This window comes from Fusarium vanettenii (assembly GCF_000151355.1).
Source record: "Fusarium vanettenii 77-13-4 chromosome 5 genomic scaffold NECHAsca_5_chr5_3_0, whole genome shotgun sequence".
Lineage (NCBI taxonomy): Eukaryota > Fungi > Ascomycota > Sordariomycetes > Hypocreales > Nectriaceae > Fusarium > Fusarium vanettenii.
The window spans coordinates 788597-801912 of record NW_003315878.1 but is presented as its reverse complement, the minus strand read 5'-3'; the positions used below and the strand labels follow the sequence as shown (position 1 = coordinate 801912).

Below are 13316 nucleotides of genomic sequence, written 5' to 3'. Positions count from 1 at the left end.
CAACTCAGCTTCATGAGCTCTTTGGTTGTTGTGTCGCCTTCTTGACTGACTCTGGCACGATGCCCGCCGCCATCTCCTTCGCCTTCTCGGCGTTCTTATCCGCCGTCTTCTCGGCCTCGACTTCTGCCAAGCTGCTCTCATCTCGGGGCTTAGCATCGCTAGCAACATTCTCCCCTTCGACCTTGAGTAGCAGGAACCTTTGTACCATGTCCTCAAGTGGCTGCTTGCCGCGGAACTGCGTCACCTTCTTGATGTTGGTCTGGGTGACGGGGGTGTGCTCCTGGCCGAGCATGCGGTCGCGAGCGATGGTCTTGGCCGTCATCATGAAGCGCGAGTCCTTGGGGCCATCGACGAACTCGAGGATGGCGCTCTCGCCCTGGTCGTAGGTGTTCTTGGACTCTGTGCGGACGACGCGGGTGTAGCCACCCTCACGGGTGAGGTATCGGTTCCTTAGCACTCCCATAAGCTTAGGGAGGAGGATGTGTGGTGTCTACAATGGAGATTGTCCTATCAGCATCATGTCCCTCGCAATTGATCCGACAATAACGACCCCTCATGTCGACGTACGTATAGAATGCCCTGTGCTGATCTCCGCGAGGGCTCATTGTCCTTCTTGGCCAGGGTAATCAGCTTCTCCGCCATGCGCTGAGCCTCCTTTGCCTTTGCATAAGTGGTGTGAATGTGTTCATATTTGACGAGCTGGGTGACGAGACCGCGCAACAGGGCCATACGAGCCGCAGAGTTGCGGCTCAGATGCCGGTACTTGACGAGGCCACCAGCCATTGTAGCGGATGGCTAGAAGCGCGGGGTCGTAGAGGTATACTTCGGCTCGATGCGATATCAATTCGAAAGGACCGGAGGCCGACTTTTGGCTCGTCGTGGTTGTGCACGTGGGCGGCTCCTCCGATCTGCCGCTTCTCTTGGTGGTGGTGCTCGTTTTGGTGGTTTGCAGTGGAAATTTTTGGCTTGGAATTTTCGGAGCCGGCACGTCTCGTCTGCCGAGAACGGCAAAGAGAGACAGAGAGGGCCTGAGATCCATTGGAAGCTACGTCAACCCACCACCAAACCTTACAACATCCCCCTCCAAGGGAATTAATTACACGCGATCCTGGGGGCAATTGAGCTCTGGCGCGCTATGAGACGTTGCATCTAGGCCTTGATCGACCATCTTGCAACGAATTGGCCAGTCTCGCGATACCAGAGCAACCCGCAAATTGCCGCATCCTCTATCTCGGTCTACCGGGCACAAGTCAAAGCTCTAACCATGGGCTTCACCACCGGCTTCGTACGCGATTCAATTCCTGTTGCCAACTGACGATTGAATACTAACTCCTATGAAAGACCGGCGGTGTCACCCTTACCCTCTCCCTCGCCTACCTTTCAGTTCTCGCCCACCAGCGCACCCGCGAGCAACAAGGTCAGGCCCTCCGATCCCAGGCCCTCGCCATCCAGGGCTTGATCGATCCCTTCCCACCGCTGCCACCCCCTACACGATCCGAAGTCGCCGCCGCCCAGCGGGCCAACGCTGTCGAGGTCGCAAAGGAGCGATGGAACACCGAAGTCATGAACGCCGTGCGGTGGGTGCAGCACACCGACTGGGTTGAGGTGCGCGAGGGTCTCGAGGACACGGCATCACGGCTGTGGAGCCGAACATTTGGCAACCCTTCAGAGGGAGCCGAATCTACTATCAAGCCTATTGTGAAGGAGGAGGCTGCCAAGTTGGGCGAGGCCAGCGGCAAGGTTGCCGCCGCCGCGAAGATTGCCTTCCAAAAGGCAAAGGCTGATGCCAAGGAGTTTGCCCACGCGGCACTGGATCACAGCAAGGACAAGGAGAGTGTGGACATTGCGCAGGAGGACGGCGGTGCGGCGGTGCCGGTGCTATCACCCGTGGAGAGGGCGCTCCAGCAGCGCTTCGTCAAGCCCGAGGCCGAGAAGAAGCAGACAGTGGAGGATGTGCTCAAGGCGAGATACACGCCCATGGACAAGAGGGATAACACGCAGCTGAGGGGGGTGTAAGTGCGTTTGCATGCGTGTGTGTGTGTTGCTGACGAGCTGGTTTGCCTGATGATAAGTGGGCGTGATGCCATGTGGAAAAAAATGTTGCTCGTTGTACATTGCTTGTGTACCACCATTCCCTAGAGTCACCCAAATAGAGATCAAGCTTTCACGGACGTGAAAAGCTTGGTATGAACAACCCAACGAAGCCAGGCGCAGCATCACAAACGTAATGTGATGTGCCCGGGACGCAGCTAATAACGGTCTCTAGTCATTCCCTCACATCATGGGCTATATATCGGGCAGTCTTGTCGTCAGGGAGGCTGATTTGCATCCGCAGCAGACAAATATAGTTTCCGACTCTTCTGAAAGCCCCGAGAAACGCCCGTCCCTTCGACAAGACAACATCATCATGCCCGACAAGATGACCAAGCTCAAGAAGCCGAAAAATACCAAGGAGAGGGAGCCGGACGAGGTCAAGGCAAGAGGTGAGGAGAAGGAGAAGAAGAAGAAGAGACACTCGCAACCGCCGCCCCCATCGGCACCATCGTGGGTCTGGTGGCTGGCAGGAGGTCCCAACCAGAGAAAGAAACGGTCGAGTCATAAGTCGTCTAGCAAGGAGAAGAGCAGCAGCAAGAAGCATTCCACGAAAGAGCGTTCCTCGGATAAGAAGAAGACGACGACTACGACCACGACGAAGAGGAAGAAGCACAGGGAGGAAGAAAGCGAGAGCGAGGACGACAGAGACGAGACGAACAGTGCAGCTGGTGATCTTGGGGTGATCGACGGTGAGAACGATTACAGAATGATGCCGGGTCAAGCTAAACAGAGCAACAAGAACCACGCATGGATTGATTCACGGATTGGTGAGCACCATTCCAGTGTGGGTATCGATCGTGCAAACTTGCCCATGCCGCCCTGGCACCACAGGCCCACAGCGCAGCCTTATGGCGGCATCACCTATACACCTACTAACGAGGAGAGGGATCCTGCAACGAGGGATCAGGGGGTTTGTCCCCAAGAGCCTCGCAGGCAAGATGCCTTCCAACCTCCTCCTGTGCAAAACAATTACAGATCAGTCGGGCCCCAGACCACTAGCCAGACCAGCTCTACCAGTACGGCTCATCAGCAACCTCCTGCTCCACAGAACGACGTTGAATCAACTAGCCAGGAGAACAGCACGGGTGATGTCGACCAAGACCACGGTACCCTGCCCACGATCCAGGAGGAACCCCCCAGGCTCACTAGTCGTCAAAGCAACACCGGACCTGCTGAACAAGAGCAAAGCACTACTACAGCTGCCCGTGATACCACCACTGGCTCGGGTGACGGATGCGGTGTCACGGACAAGGGGGGAGATGAACAAGAGTCGAAGGAGCCAGCTAGTCCACAGGCGGGCGAGAATGAACCCAAGATATCAGATTCTACACACATGATCGCCAAGAAGACAGAGGATTCTCAAGTCAAGGAGCAAGCTATCGAGTCGAAGAAGTCAGTTAGCCCACCGGTCGAGGAGAATAAGCCCAAGATATCAGAGTCTACAGACACGACCGCCAAGGCAGAGGATCTTCAAGCCAAGGAACAAGTTATCGAGTCGAATGACTCACAGGGGGATCAACAAGAGTCACAGGGGACAGATGAATCACGAGTTAATGATAATGAATCAGCAAAGTCAAGTCAATCGTCATCTTGCACCGTAACGTAACCGACCTCCAAGTCATACATCATAGGGCGACATCGCGGTTCTGATTAGTTGGGAGACGTTGCCATCCAGAAGCCCAGTCCAAGGGCATACATGAGAAATGAAGAATTGATCGGGTACTATCACAGTTTGGTGATTTAGCAGCGGGCATCTCTGGAGGGAGTTGTATCCTCTCTTGCGAATCGCCCGATGTAAGTTCGATACTCCAGGGTAAATAATAGATAGCAACCGCTATGAAATGACATTTTTGCATTATGTCGATGCAGGTGCTTGTGAGTATTGTACCCAAGGAAAGTATGTGCTCTCCTATATCATGAAATCAACCCATGGTGTCCACGGTAGTCCTGTGTTCGGGTCGTTTTGAGTTGATCTGCAGGCTGGATGCCTCCTGTAAGTAGCGCAGCATGACCTAAACCAGCAAATCGAGTGCATCACATTTCTTTTAGGTAGGACTGGATATCACCCATAGACCAAAATCAGCAATTCATTAAATAACGCTACTAGCACTGACTATAGACCAACCAATGCTGTGCTTTGAGGTTGCTGATGATGATGCTGTGACTGTGACTCGGGGACTTCTCTACTCTGCACGTCGACCAACGTGGGAGCTGATGCTTGGTTTGAAAGAAAGAATGACGCATAAGATGGTGCTTGGATACTCGACTAAAGTGAATATTGGAAATTCAGACCACGACCGCTTGTCGAGCTTTGCGTATGCATACCTAGGGTCTATGTTATCATCGCCTGTGAATCTTTGTTGAGCTTGCTGAACTGGCCAACACCACCTAGACATCAGCATGACCGAAACAGCAGTATCTTGCTTTTGAGTCATATCTCAAAACCCATACACGTGATATGAATTCAAATTGTTGCTTTGCCATGGGCAGATCCGCCCCATGGCTATTGTGGATGGATGGATGGATGGGTGCCTAATCATCTTATGTGCTCGGCCTCAACACTGCATGAGTGAGACAAGCACTCTTCATCCATCCATCAACATCATGCTCTTTTCAAGCCGCACATCAGGCCTCGAAGCCTTGATAAAAAGACCGCGTCCGACCAAATGGCAAGAGTTCTGGTCCGGTCCGTGCAAGTTTATAGCACGCTACATCTACACACACCGCCGCATCTCCTACGAGACCTTGGCAAACCCGGTGTCGATTGTGTGCATATCAGACACGCACAATGCCCGTTTCGACCTGCCTCCTGGCGATGTGTTGATACATGCTGGCGACCTCACACAGTCGGGCACTCTCAAGGAACTCCAGGAGACCATATCGTGGCTTTCATCTCAACCTCATCCGCACAAGATCATCATTGCAGGAAACCACGACTTATTACTCGATCAAGCTTGCGATCGTTCAGAAAAAGATGCGGAAGAAAGAGCAAAGCTTGACTGGGGGAGCTGCACTTATCTCGAAAACGAGATGATAACCATCACCTTTGCTAACGGCCGGCGGTTGGGGATATATGGGAGCCCTCTATCACCACGCCATGGCAACTGGGCCTTTCAATATCCTCGAGGGCAGGACATTTGGTCAAGTACTGTCCCGCAAAATACTGATATCCTCATCACTCACGGTCCTCCCTTAGGTCATCTTGATCTTATGAGGCTCGGATGCTGTCATCTTTTGCGAGAGCTCTGGCGCGTCCGTCCACTGCTGCATGTGTTTGGGCATGTACATGAAGGGTACGGGCATGAAAGGGTGCAGTTTGATCAGTTACAAGAATCTTACGAGCTGACTGTGTCCGAGGGCGGTGGCATCTTGAACACGTTGGCAGTTATCAAGGAGGGTTTACTGTCACTCTGCAGGGCTGAGAGGGTGGCAAAGTGTCAGCTTGTCAACCCCGCAATGGTTGGAGGGCTTCGAGACGACCAGAGGAGAAAGCCAGTGACGGTTCTGGTGTAGATAGGCAGCCAAGGGCGGCCATGGAATTTCAAATGCCCAACCTGAGTTGTTGGGAAGAAACGATGTCGACTTTGTGCGCAAGCCACATCCTCAAAAGCAAGACATTCTCGACAGCCGAATACGACAAACCCCATGTCTCACATACCCGGTCTGATAGCGGGGAGGAGAGAGTAAAGTAAGCAGCTCCCGGCCGAGGAGATGCGTGCAATGGGATCGTTCGATAAGCAACTGCTCCGTAATAGAGCATCTCCTACTCCTCCGGAAATGCTCGAATCCAACCCGTCCGTGAATGCCGTGCGGTGCCGTGCTCCACACCGTCCGGCAACCGGCAGCGGTCGGGTCGGCAACAAAGGCGAGAGAGGAGCGGGCGAGAGAGGAGGTGACTGGGCGAGCACACGAGCAGACACACCAAGAATTAGAAAGTCTGGGGCCGTGATTGGTCTGCGGAGACGACAGGTTCTGACTCCTGCATGAGGGAAAAAAAGCCTGCACCTTGTAAAGGACGAAAATAAGAGGCACAGCTTATGAAGGGGTTCCCAATATAAAACGTCTCAGTATTTATCTCAACCCCGTCCATATTTTTCATCCCCTGTCTCAAGGGTCTGGCTCGCCTGCTACAATTGCCCAATCTGGCCTGGATGCGCGCCGGTACTCGCCGGTGCAGCGGTTTTCCCAGCGGACTCCTCAGCGGGGACCTTTCAGTGGCAAGCGACAGCGATTGGAGGGCGCCATGGGCGCGGTGGGCGATCTTGGTCTCTGATTGGTTGGACGCCGGACATCCCGAGGTTGACCGATCTTGTGCCGGAAAGGCGTTTCCGCCGCGCCTTCCATGGGAGCGCACATGTGCAAGGAAGGAAGTCGCAGACGGAACCTGAGGAAGGCGAAGGCTTATGGCGACTCTCTTATTGGCAATTGCAAATCAATCCCGATCCTGGGCTGAGTCGCATCCATCCATCCATCCCTCGGAGTTCATTTTTCTTCATCCTCCTCCCTCTTCTTCTCTCACCGTTTTCTTTCCTCCTTTCCTCCCCATTCCCAAACTTCAATTGCGTCTGTGTGTCGTTCTTGCGCTGTTTCATCTCGTTCAAGAGATCCATTCTCCCTCCGCCATTCATCCGGGCGTTTCCGCTATCAGAGGCCCCTCCTCCCGTCAAGGCTGAAAATTGGCCACCTGCCCTGCCCGCATCGTGTCATTGCTGCCGTTCTTCCCCCACGCCGAAGAAAAAAACTGCCTTTTTTCGACGACAACCTTCTTCCTCACTCAACAAACTCTTCAATTGACACCGCCATCATGTCCTTCTCCAGCCTTGTTCAGGACCTGAGCCTCCGCGACACCAATGCCGCTCGCCGCCCTCAGATTCCAGGCCCTCGCTCTTCCGTCTCCACTCTTGACGACCGAGCATCGCACATCTCGCGGGCCATGTCCTACGCCAGCACCGCCGCAACCAGCGTCAGCATTTCGGGCGACATCTCGAGCCAGCTTCATGGCGGATACTTTCACCCTCTGGCCCGCTCCTGGCAGGCAGAGCGTCAGCTCACCAAGGTAAGCGCAATTGGAACCCGAGACAAGACATTCGCAAGGGAGAAGGCCCGCTAACTTGGTGCTTCTAGTCGATGCTCATCTACCCCATCTTTGTCACCGATGGCGAAGGCGACATGATCCTCGTTCCCTCTCTCCCTGGCCAGCACCAGCTTAGCGTCGACAAGTTGGTCCCCTTCCTCGAGCCTCTCGTCCACAAGGGCCTGCGCTCAGTTATGCTCTTTGGTGTCCCCATGCGAAATGGCACCAAGGACGCTCTGGGCACCGCCGCCGATGACCCCGAGGGTCCTGTCATCAAGGCTATCCAGCTTATCCGCCGACGTTTCCCCCAGCTCTTCATCTGCTGCGATGTCTGCCTCTGCGAGTACACTTCCCACGGCCACTGCGGTATCCTGCGCGACGACGGCAGCCTCAACAACCAGCTGTCTGTTGACCGTATCTCGGATGTCGCCATTGCCTACGCCAAGGCCGGAGCTCACTGTGTTGCTCCCTCAGACATGAACGATGGTCGCATTCGCGCCATCAAGCTCAAGCTGATTGAGGAGGGCATTGCTCACAAGACCGTGCTCATGTCGTACTCGGCCAAGTTCTCTGGCTGCTTGTACGGTCCTTTCCGAGACGCTGCTGGATCTGCGCCTTCATTTGGTGACCGCAAGTGCTACCAGCTCCCCCCTGGTGGCCGTGGTCTTGCCCGACGAGCTCTTGTCCGAGACATCAACGAGGGTGCCGACATCATCATGGTGAAGCCTGCAAGCCAGTACCTCGACATTATCAGTGACGCCAAGGAGCTGGGCAAGGATCTCCCCGTGGCCGCCTACCAGGTCAGCGGTGAGTACGCCATGATCCATGCTGGAGCCAAGGCGGGTGTGTTTGACCTCAAGGCCATGGCATTTGAGTCAACGGAGGGTATCCTCCGAGCCGGAGCCACGATTGTGGTCAGCTACTTCACCCCTGACTTCCTTGACTGGCTCGAGAACTAAGCACGACGAACAACATATATACCATGGGCCACGAACTGCAGTGAACTGGTCGTTAAAGGCGTTGAGGGTGTTTTACTGAAAAACTTGGATGATTAAATAAGCCGGGAGCCAAGGATTGATTTACAGCAAGAGATTACGGGTAATGGGGTACGTTATCGCTCTTTTTTATGACCGGCCCTCGTGGAGAGGAGCCTTGTAAAACAAAACAAGTGGTTGAGTTTAGACGGCTACAACAACGCTCAAGCCGATAGAAGGCAAAAGATGAAATGCAAAAGAATTATTCACATTTATGGGAGGCCTCAGGAGAAGTCTCGAATAGCCGCTGCTGTGCGATTGTGCGTGTTGAGTTGGGAGATGCTTGGCCTCTGAAACCGGCAAGGTCGGCGGACCAGATGTTTGAGATATCAGGTTGATGCCAAGGATGTGTTTCAACTGTCGGAGACTTACGCTTCTCGTCGAGGATGCCCGAATGACGCGATGGGGATGTTGATATCTTATCAGTGGTGCCAAGGAGAACCTGGAAGATTGTGACGGGAGTTGGTGACGGGAGTTGGTGAAGCATAATTCAGGTGAATGGCATGATGAAACTTGTCGTGGGATTGGGCGATGTGCACAAACAGGAACGACGGGGGCATGGGATAATGGGCATCGATGATATATAAGGCATGCTCACTCAGCTTGATGACAGAGCCATGAGGGGGTATAAATAGAAGGAAGTCATGAGCCGGCAGAGGACGTGGACAGGGGACGAATGGCTTCAGTTGTGGAGGTGGCTTGTATGTACGCACACCCTGATAGAAGTTCACTGTCAAGACCTGGGATCGATCCATGGGCGATACATGGATCACACAGCACGGTAGTGAAACCCGGGCGACGACACTGTATGAATGCCGTCAAGAAATCTGGGTCTGTCGGCGTCGTCAGCCGCCAGAGTCGTAGAACTTCCCTCCAACCGGAGACTGTATGGCTTGTGGTGTGCCCGCCATGTGGGTAACAGAGCGAGGGGGGAGGGAGACAGCGCGACAGCCGCCGTATCATGGAGGGCAAGGGGAAAAGGCTAAGCTTTTCTGTCTTTGTGCTTGTGCCTCTTTGTGTTGATCGCGTGGTTGGGCTGATGGGTCCTTGGCTGGGGGAACCTCGAGGTGATGCAGTAGCCGCCTATTAAGACTGTAAAAGGTGGGAATGTCTCCATTGATGTTCTTCCTGGCGGGGGGATTCGGCCGTGGAACTGAAGACCAAAAGTAGAAGGCCGTATCCGAAGGGATAATACCCATAAAATTTCAGCTCAGGGCGGTGGAAGTGGTGGAAGTTCTAGATGTCAATATTCATCCCCTGGCAAGGGTCGAACTAGGTATTTATCTGTATTTATGGATTGAGGCTTTTTGGCTGAGCTGAACAATGGACGTTGGGTCTAGCTGAAGGAGTGTGCACATTGTTTTCAGCCTCACCGCGTGTCAACGGCACTCCCGTGGTGGCTTTTCGATAGTGGCTGGGGAAGCATAAACATTTCACAACATTCAACAACACCATGAATTGGACATGACGACGCAAAAAGTGGTAACTTGCATACTCGGACTTGAAAAACTTGGAAGAATGCGCAGATCACACCAAGAGTACGAACAATCCAGATGACGATGGACGTTGGGATCATCAGGGCGGTTACCCGTCTGTGTGTTCTGTGACGAACCAACAACGCAGAGCAGGGATGAGATCTGGGTATGTACCAGATGAAGCGCGGGTATCCAGCGCCTGTTTCTGAGAACCAAATTCATGGCATGATCGCTGTTCTTTGGTCGGCCTTCTATACAGTATAGGGAAAAAAAAAAGGGGACCTGGACTTCCCTGTACGCGCGTTCCTTCTGGGTCCAAGGTTGGAAAAAGAATGGAACCCCTTGTTGGAAATAACTGGGGGTGGTGTGGGAGGATATCATGGATCAAAACAAAGAGATTCATGGGTGAGTTTTTTTGGTGGAGAAGAAGACGTCAGTGCAAGACAAGAGGGCGGGAGAAGCGGCATATGACGAATAATGAATATCTTGGATCGAGTTTTAAGAGATACTCGACTGAAGCCATCGTCTGGTTATCCAATGCAAACAACTGATACTGAAACTTTGCAAGTCTATGCCAGATGAAACTCCATGTAACTCTCTCTAAAAACCCCCCTGGTCAATGGTCAGAACCGAATCAGGGACGCCCACCCCCGAAAAAGTCTATTGCCCAGGATGCAGGCCTTGGCGTTCTTGGCCAATGCTTGTCTTTGCCGCCCGCCGTCCTTGACCTTTTCTGTACACACGGCCCGGGTTCCTGGGAACTACAACCACGCATAATATCAAGCCGCCTTTGATTCTGTTACAGGTACCATAACTTGAAGCAGTTTCTATTTTATGAAACAATCATGATCGGTTATCGGCATCTCAATGTCCTCAGCTGTATGACCTACTTCGTGTATGCGACGCAAACTTGAAAAAAGTTGGGTTTGATGCCCACTGAGCTGCTGAAGATCGCCATCAGTCCCGCGACCGTCGCCGCAGACCGCAATCCATCCCCTGGCTAGCCCCGTCCGATGGGACGCCGCTAGACCAGCGACAACATCCAAGGCGTGGTGGTGGGTGGATTCGTGGTGGGTATTATCCCCCTGTGGTGGTGGTGGGGAGAGACGGCACATCGAGTTGAACCACGGCGTGTAAGAGGAGAGACACAGAGAGAAACAAGAGATCCAATCGAGACGTCTCGAGTGGGAAAATAGCATGTCACTTTCCTGTTGTTGAGGCGGCGGGCGTGAACTGAGAGCCAGCCATTTTTGATTCATGACCTGGCGGCCACCTGCATGGCACCGGCACTGTGATGTACTGTATATTCATCACTCGATTCATGCAGGCACCTCCTCCTTGTTCATTGTGCTCTCTTTTCTACTGTCTCTCTTCTTTTTCAGCATAATCGATACATACAATACACTTTTAGGGCTGTGCTCCCCGCCTTGAAATACATCAAAAAGCCCAGCAGAGGTTCCCTGGTGGTCATCTCTTGGCATCTCTCCTCCTCCTTCTCTCTCTCACATCACGACTTCTTTTTTTTTCTCGATGGTGGTTCAAATTGTCATATCTTTTGATATAATTTGAGCCCCAGTCATTCGTTTTTGAACCGGAATCCATATGATCTCATAAGATATCGGTTGTCCTAGTTATAGAAGCGTGACGATCCCCAACCTCTCCTTCCTCCTTTCGTTTTCCTTGTTTGGTTCCTTCCTTCTTTCCCTCGTTCAGCATTTTTGCTCAGATATTTGATTGTCTCCTTCCCTCTTTCATTGGAGACCTCTTCTCCTTCCATCTCATATCCTCTCGGCCGACTCTGCTGGAACAATGAACGGCCACTCTCCTGCACATTACCGGTCACCCTCGGAGGAAGAGAAGATGGGCTTGCTTGACGACAGATCCATCTCTGATGTCGATAGCGACAACGGACGGAATGACCTAGAACACAGATTCCTCCTCTCAAAGTGGGCCGGTCCCATCCTCGCTCCTGTCGACTACCTCCGATCAACACCTTGGAGGGTCTTCCTCGTCCGTCTCGCCTGGTTCTTCGTCCCAAGCTTCCTCCAGGGCCGCCATGCTCGTGAGCAGATCCGACCCGCCAAGCTCGCCCCTACGGCATATCTCGATGGCATGCGAGGCGTTGCTGCCCTTGTCGTCTTGTTCTGCCACTTCTTCTACCAAGCCTTTGTCATTGCCAAGGGCTGGGGCTGCAACGACTCTCACTACAACATCCTCAAACTTCCTATCCTACGATTGTGGTTTCAAGGGCCACCCGCCGTCTGTCTTTTCTTTGTCATCTCGGGCTACGCCCTCTCCTATCGACCCCTGAAGCTCATCCGGAGCCGAAGCAGCCAGGACTTTTCCACTGCTATGAGCTCTCTGGTGTTTCGACGAGGCATCCGTCTCTATCTACCCACCGCAATCTCTACTTTGATGATCGTTGCTCTCATCCGTTCAGGAGCGTACGAGGGAACTCGGGCATTTGCTCTGGATCGCACTTACATGAGAAACGTCATCGAGCCTCACCCCACCAGGCTCAAGACAAACTATGCTCAATTGGCAGATTGGGCAAAGGACATGTTTAAATTCGTCCATGTCTTTGGCTGGAAGACTCATGGTGGAAGCACCAGTAAGTACTTTTGATACCCTCGATATTCTTCAATGAAGCTGACCCTTTCCAGACTATGACCAACACCTTTGGACAATTCCCGTCGAATTCCGTTGCTCCCTGTATCTATTCCTCACCCTCCTAGGCACTGCACGACTTCGAACCCAGTATCGACTCCTCACCGTTGGTGGTGTCATGCTCTTCACCTACCGAAATTCTCAATGGGAGTTTCTAATGTTCCTTTGCGGCATGGTCCTTGCCGAGATGGATCATATTAGAGGTGCCCACGTCTCGGCCCCCGCCCTCCCCATTGAGGAAAAGACTCAACCCCCTCGCCGCCGAACACTCCAAGGCATCTTCTGGGCTCTCCTTAGCATCATGGGCCTTTACTTCATGAGCCAACCTGACCAGGGAGGCGATACCACTCCAGGATGGGTCTACCTCACGTCGTTGATTCCTAAGTGGTGGACGGCCGAGAAGTATCGATACTGGCAGTGTACGGGCGCTGTCATATTCGTACTTTCTGTGAGCCGCTCGGCTAACTGGCAGCGGGTTTTCAACTCGGCTTTTGTCCAATACCTGGGCAAGATCTCGTATGCCCTTTATCTCATGCATGGACCTGCCATCCATGCTGTCGGATATCGCTTTGAGATGTGGGCCTATAGCTTGACTGGCATTGAGGGCAACTGGTTCACAGCTGGCTTCGTCCTCAGCTCCCTCTTTGTCATCCCAACCGTTTTCTGGTGGGCCGACATCTTCTGGCGAGCGGTTGACATTCCCACGGTCAAGTTTGCCAAGTGGTGGGAGAGCAAGCTTATTGTCAAGGCCGAGTAGGGACGGCCAACTTAAAGTACACTGGTTATGACATGTGGTTTTTGGCGTTTAGCGGTAAACAGGTTGCGACATGCACAGAGGATGGGCTCCAGGATGCGAGACCCAGCAAACGGCGTTCTAGGTGGATGAATTCATCATGTTGCGGGATAGAGGACAGGAAAGTCCTCGGACTTTGTCCCGGCGTAGCCTCTCGGCTCCATTTCCTTAGTCTTGGT

At 53.2% G+C, this 13316-nt stretch overlaps 5 protein-coding genes across 5 annotated transcripts; 4 read left to right on the top strand and 1 right to left on the bottom strand.

The window, feature by feature from the left end:
* Positions 1-10: 10 nt before the first annotated feature.
* Positions 11-783, bottom strand: NECHADRAFT_93596 (mitochondrial 54S ribosomal protein YmL8; the record flags this gene model as incomplete). The annotated part of the gene is made up of 2 exons (XM_003050750.1): positions 11-490; positions 568-783. The coding sequence occupies 2 exons, from the start codon at positions 781-783 to the stop codon at positions 11-13; spliced, it is 696 nt and encodes a 231-aa protein (XP_003050796.1).
* Positions 784-1062: 279 nt separating this feature from the next.
* On the top strand, positions 1063-2199 carry NECHADRAFT_100537 (uncharacterized protein). The gene is made up of 2 exons (XM_003051135.1): positions 1063-1285; positions 1342-2199. The coding sequence occupies exons 1-2, from the start codon at positions 1265-1267 to the stop codon at positions 2014-2016; spliced, it is 696 nt and encodes a 231-aa protein (XP_003051181.1). The 5' UTR covers positions 1063-1264; the 3' UTR covers positions 2017-2199.
* Positions 2200-2407: 208 nt separating this feature from the next.
* Positions 2408-3700, top strand: NECHADRAFT_80405 (uncharacterized protein; the record flags this gene model as incomplete). Its single annotated transcript, XM_003051134.1, has 1 exon — positions 2408-3700. The coding sequence occupies one exon, from the start codon at positions 2408-2410 to the stop codon at positions 3698-3700; it is 1293 nt and encodes a 430-aa protein (XP_003051180.1).
* Positions 3701-6643: 2943 nt separating this feature from the next.
* NECHADRAFT_69390 (uncharacterized protein) lies at positions 6644-8428 on the top strand. The gene is made up of 2 exons (XM_003051133.1): positions 6644-7150; positions 7219-8428. Exons 1-2 carry the CDS (start codon positions 6899-6901, stop codon positions 8125-8127), a joined length of 1161 nt encoding a protein of 386 aa, XP_003051179.1. The 5' UTR covers positions 6644-6898; the 3' UTR covers positions 8128-8428.
* Positions 8429-11537: 3109 nt separating this feature from the next.
* On the top strand, positions 11538-13101 carry NECHADRAFT_93594 (uncharacterized protein; the record flags this gene model as incomplete). The annotated part of the gene is made up of 2 exons (XM_003051132.1): positions 11538-12288; positions 12341-13101. The coding sequence occupies 2 exons, from the start codon at positions 11538-11540 to the stop codon at positions 13099-13101; spliced, it is 1512 nt and encodes a 503-aa protein (XP_003051178.1).
* Positions 13102-13316: the final 215 nt, after the last annotated feature.

What these genes read in the sequence shown, in the direction of transcription:
- NECHADRAFT_69390 (XM_003051133.1), top strand. Translation starts at nt 6,899, where the DNA reads ATGTCCTTCTCCAGCCTTGTTCAGGACCTGAGCCTCCGCGACACCAAT. An exon ending in CAGAGCGTCAGCTCACCAAG is followed by an intron (nt 7,151 to 7,218) that starts GTAAGCGCAATT and finishes TGGTGCTTCTAG; the next exon opens with TCGATGCTCATCTACCCCAT.
- NECHADRAFT_100537 (XM_003051135.1), top strand. Translation starts at nt 1,265, where the DNA reads ATGGGCTTCACCACCGGCTTC. An exon ending in TGGGCTTCACCACCGGCTTC is followed by an intron (nt 1,286 to 1,341) that starts GTACGCGATTCA and finishes CTCCTATGAAAG; the next exon opens with ACCGGCGGTGTCACCCTTAC.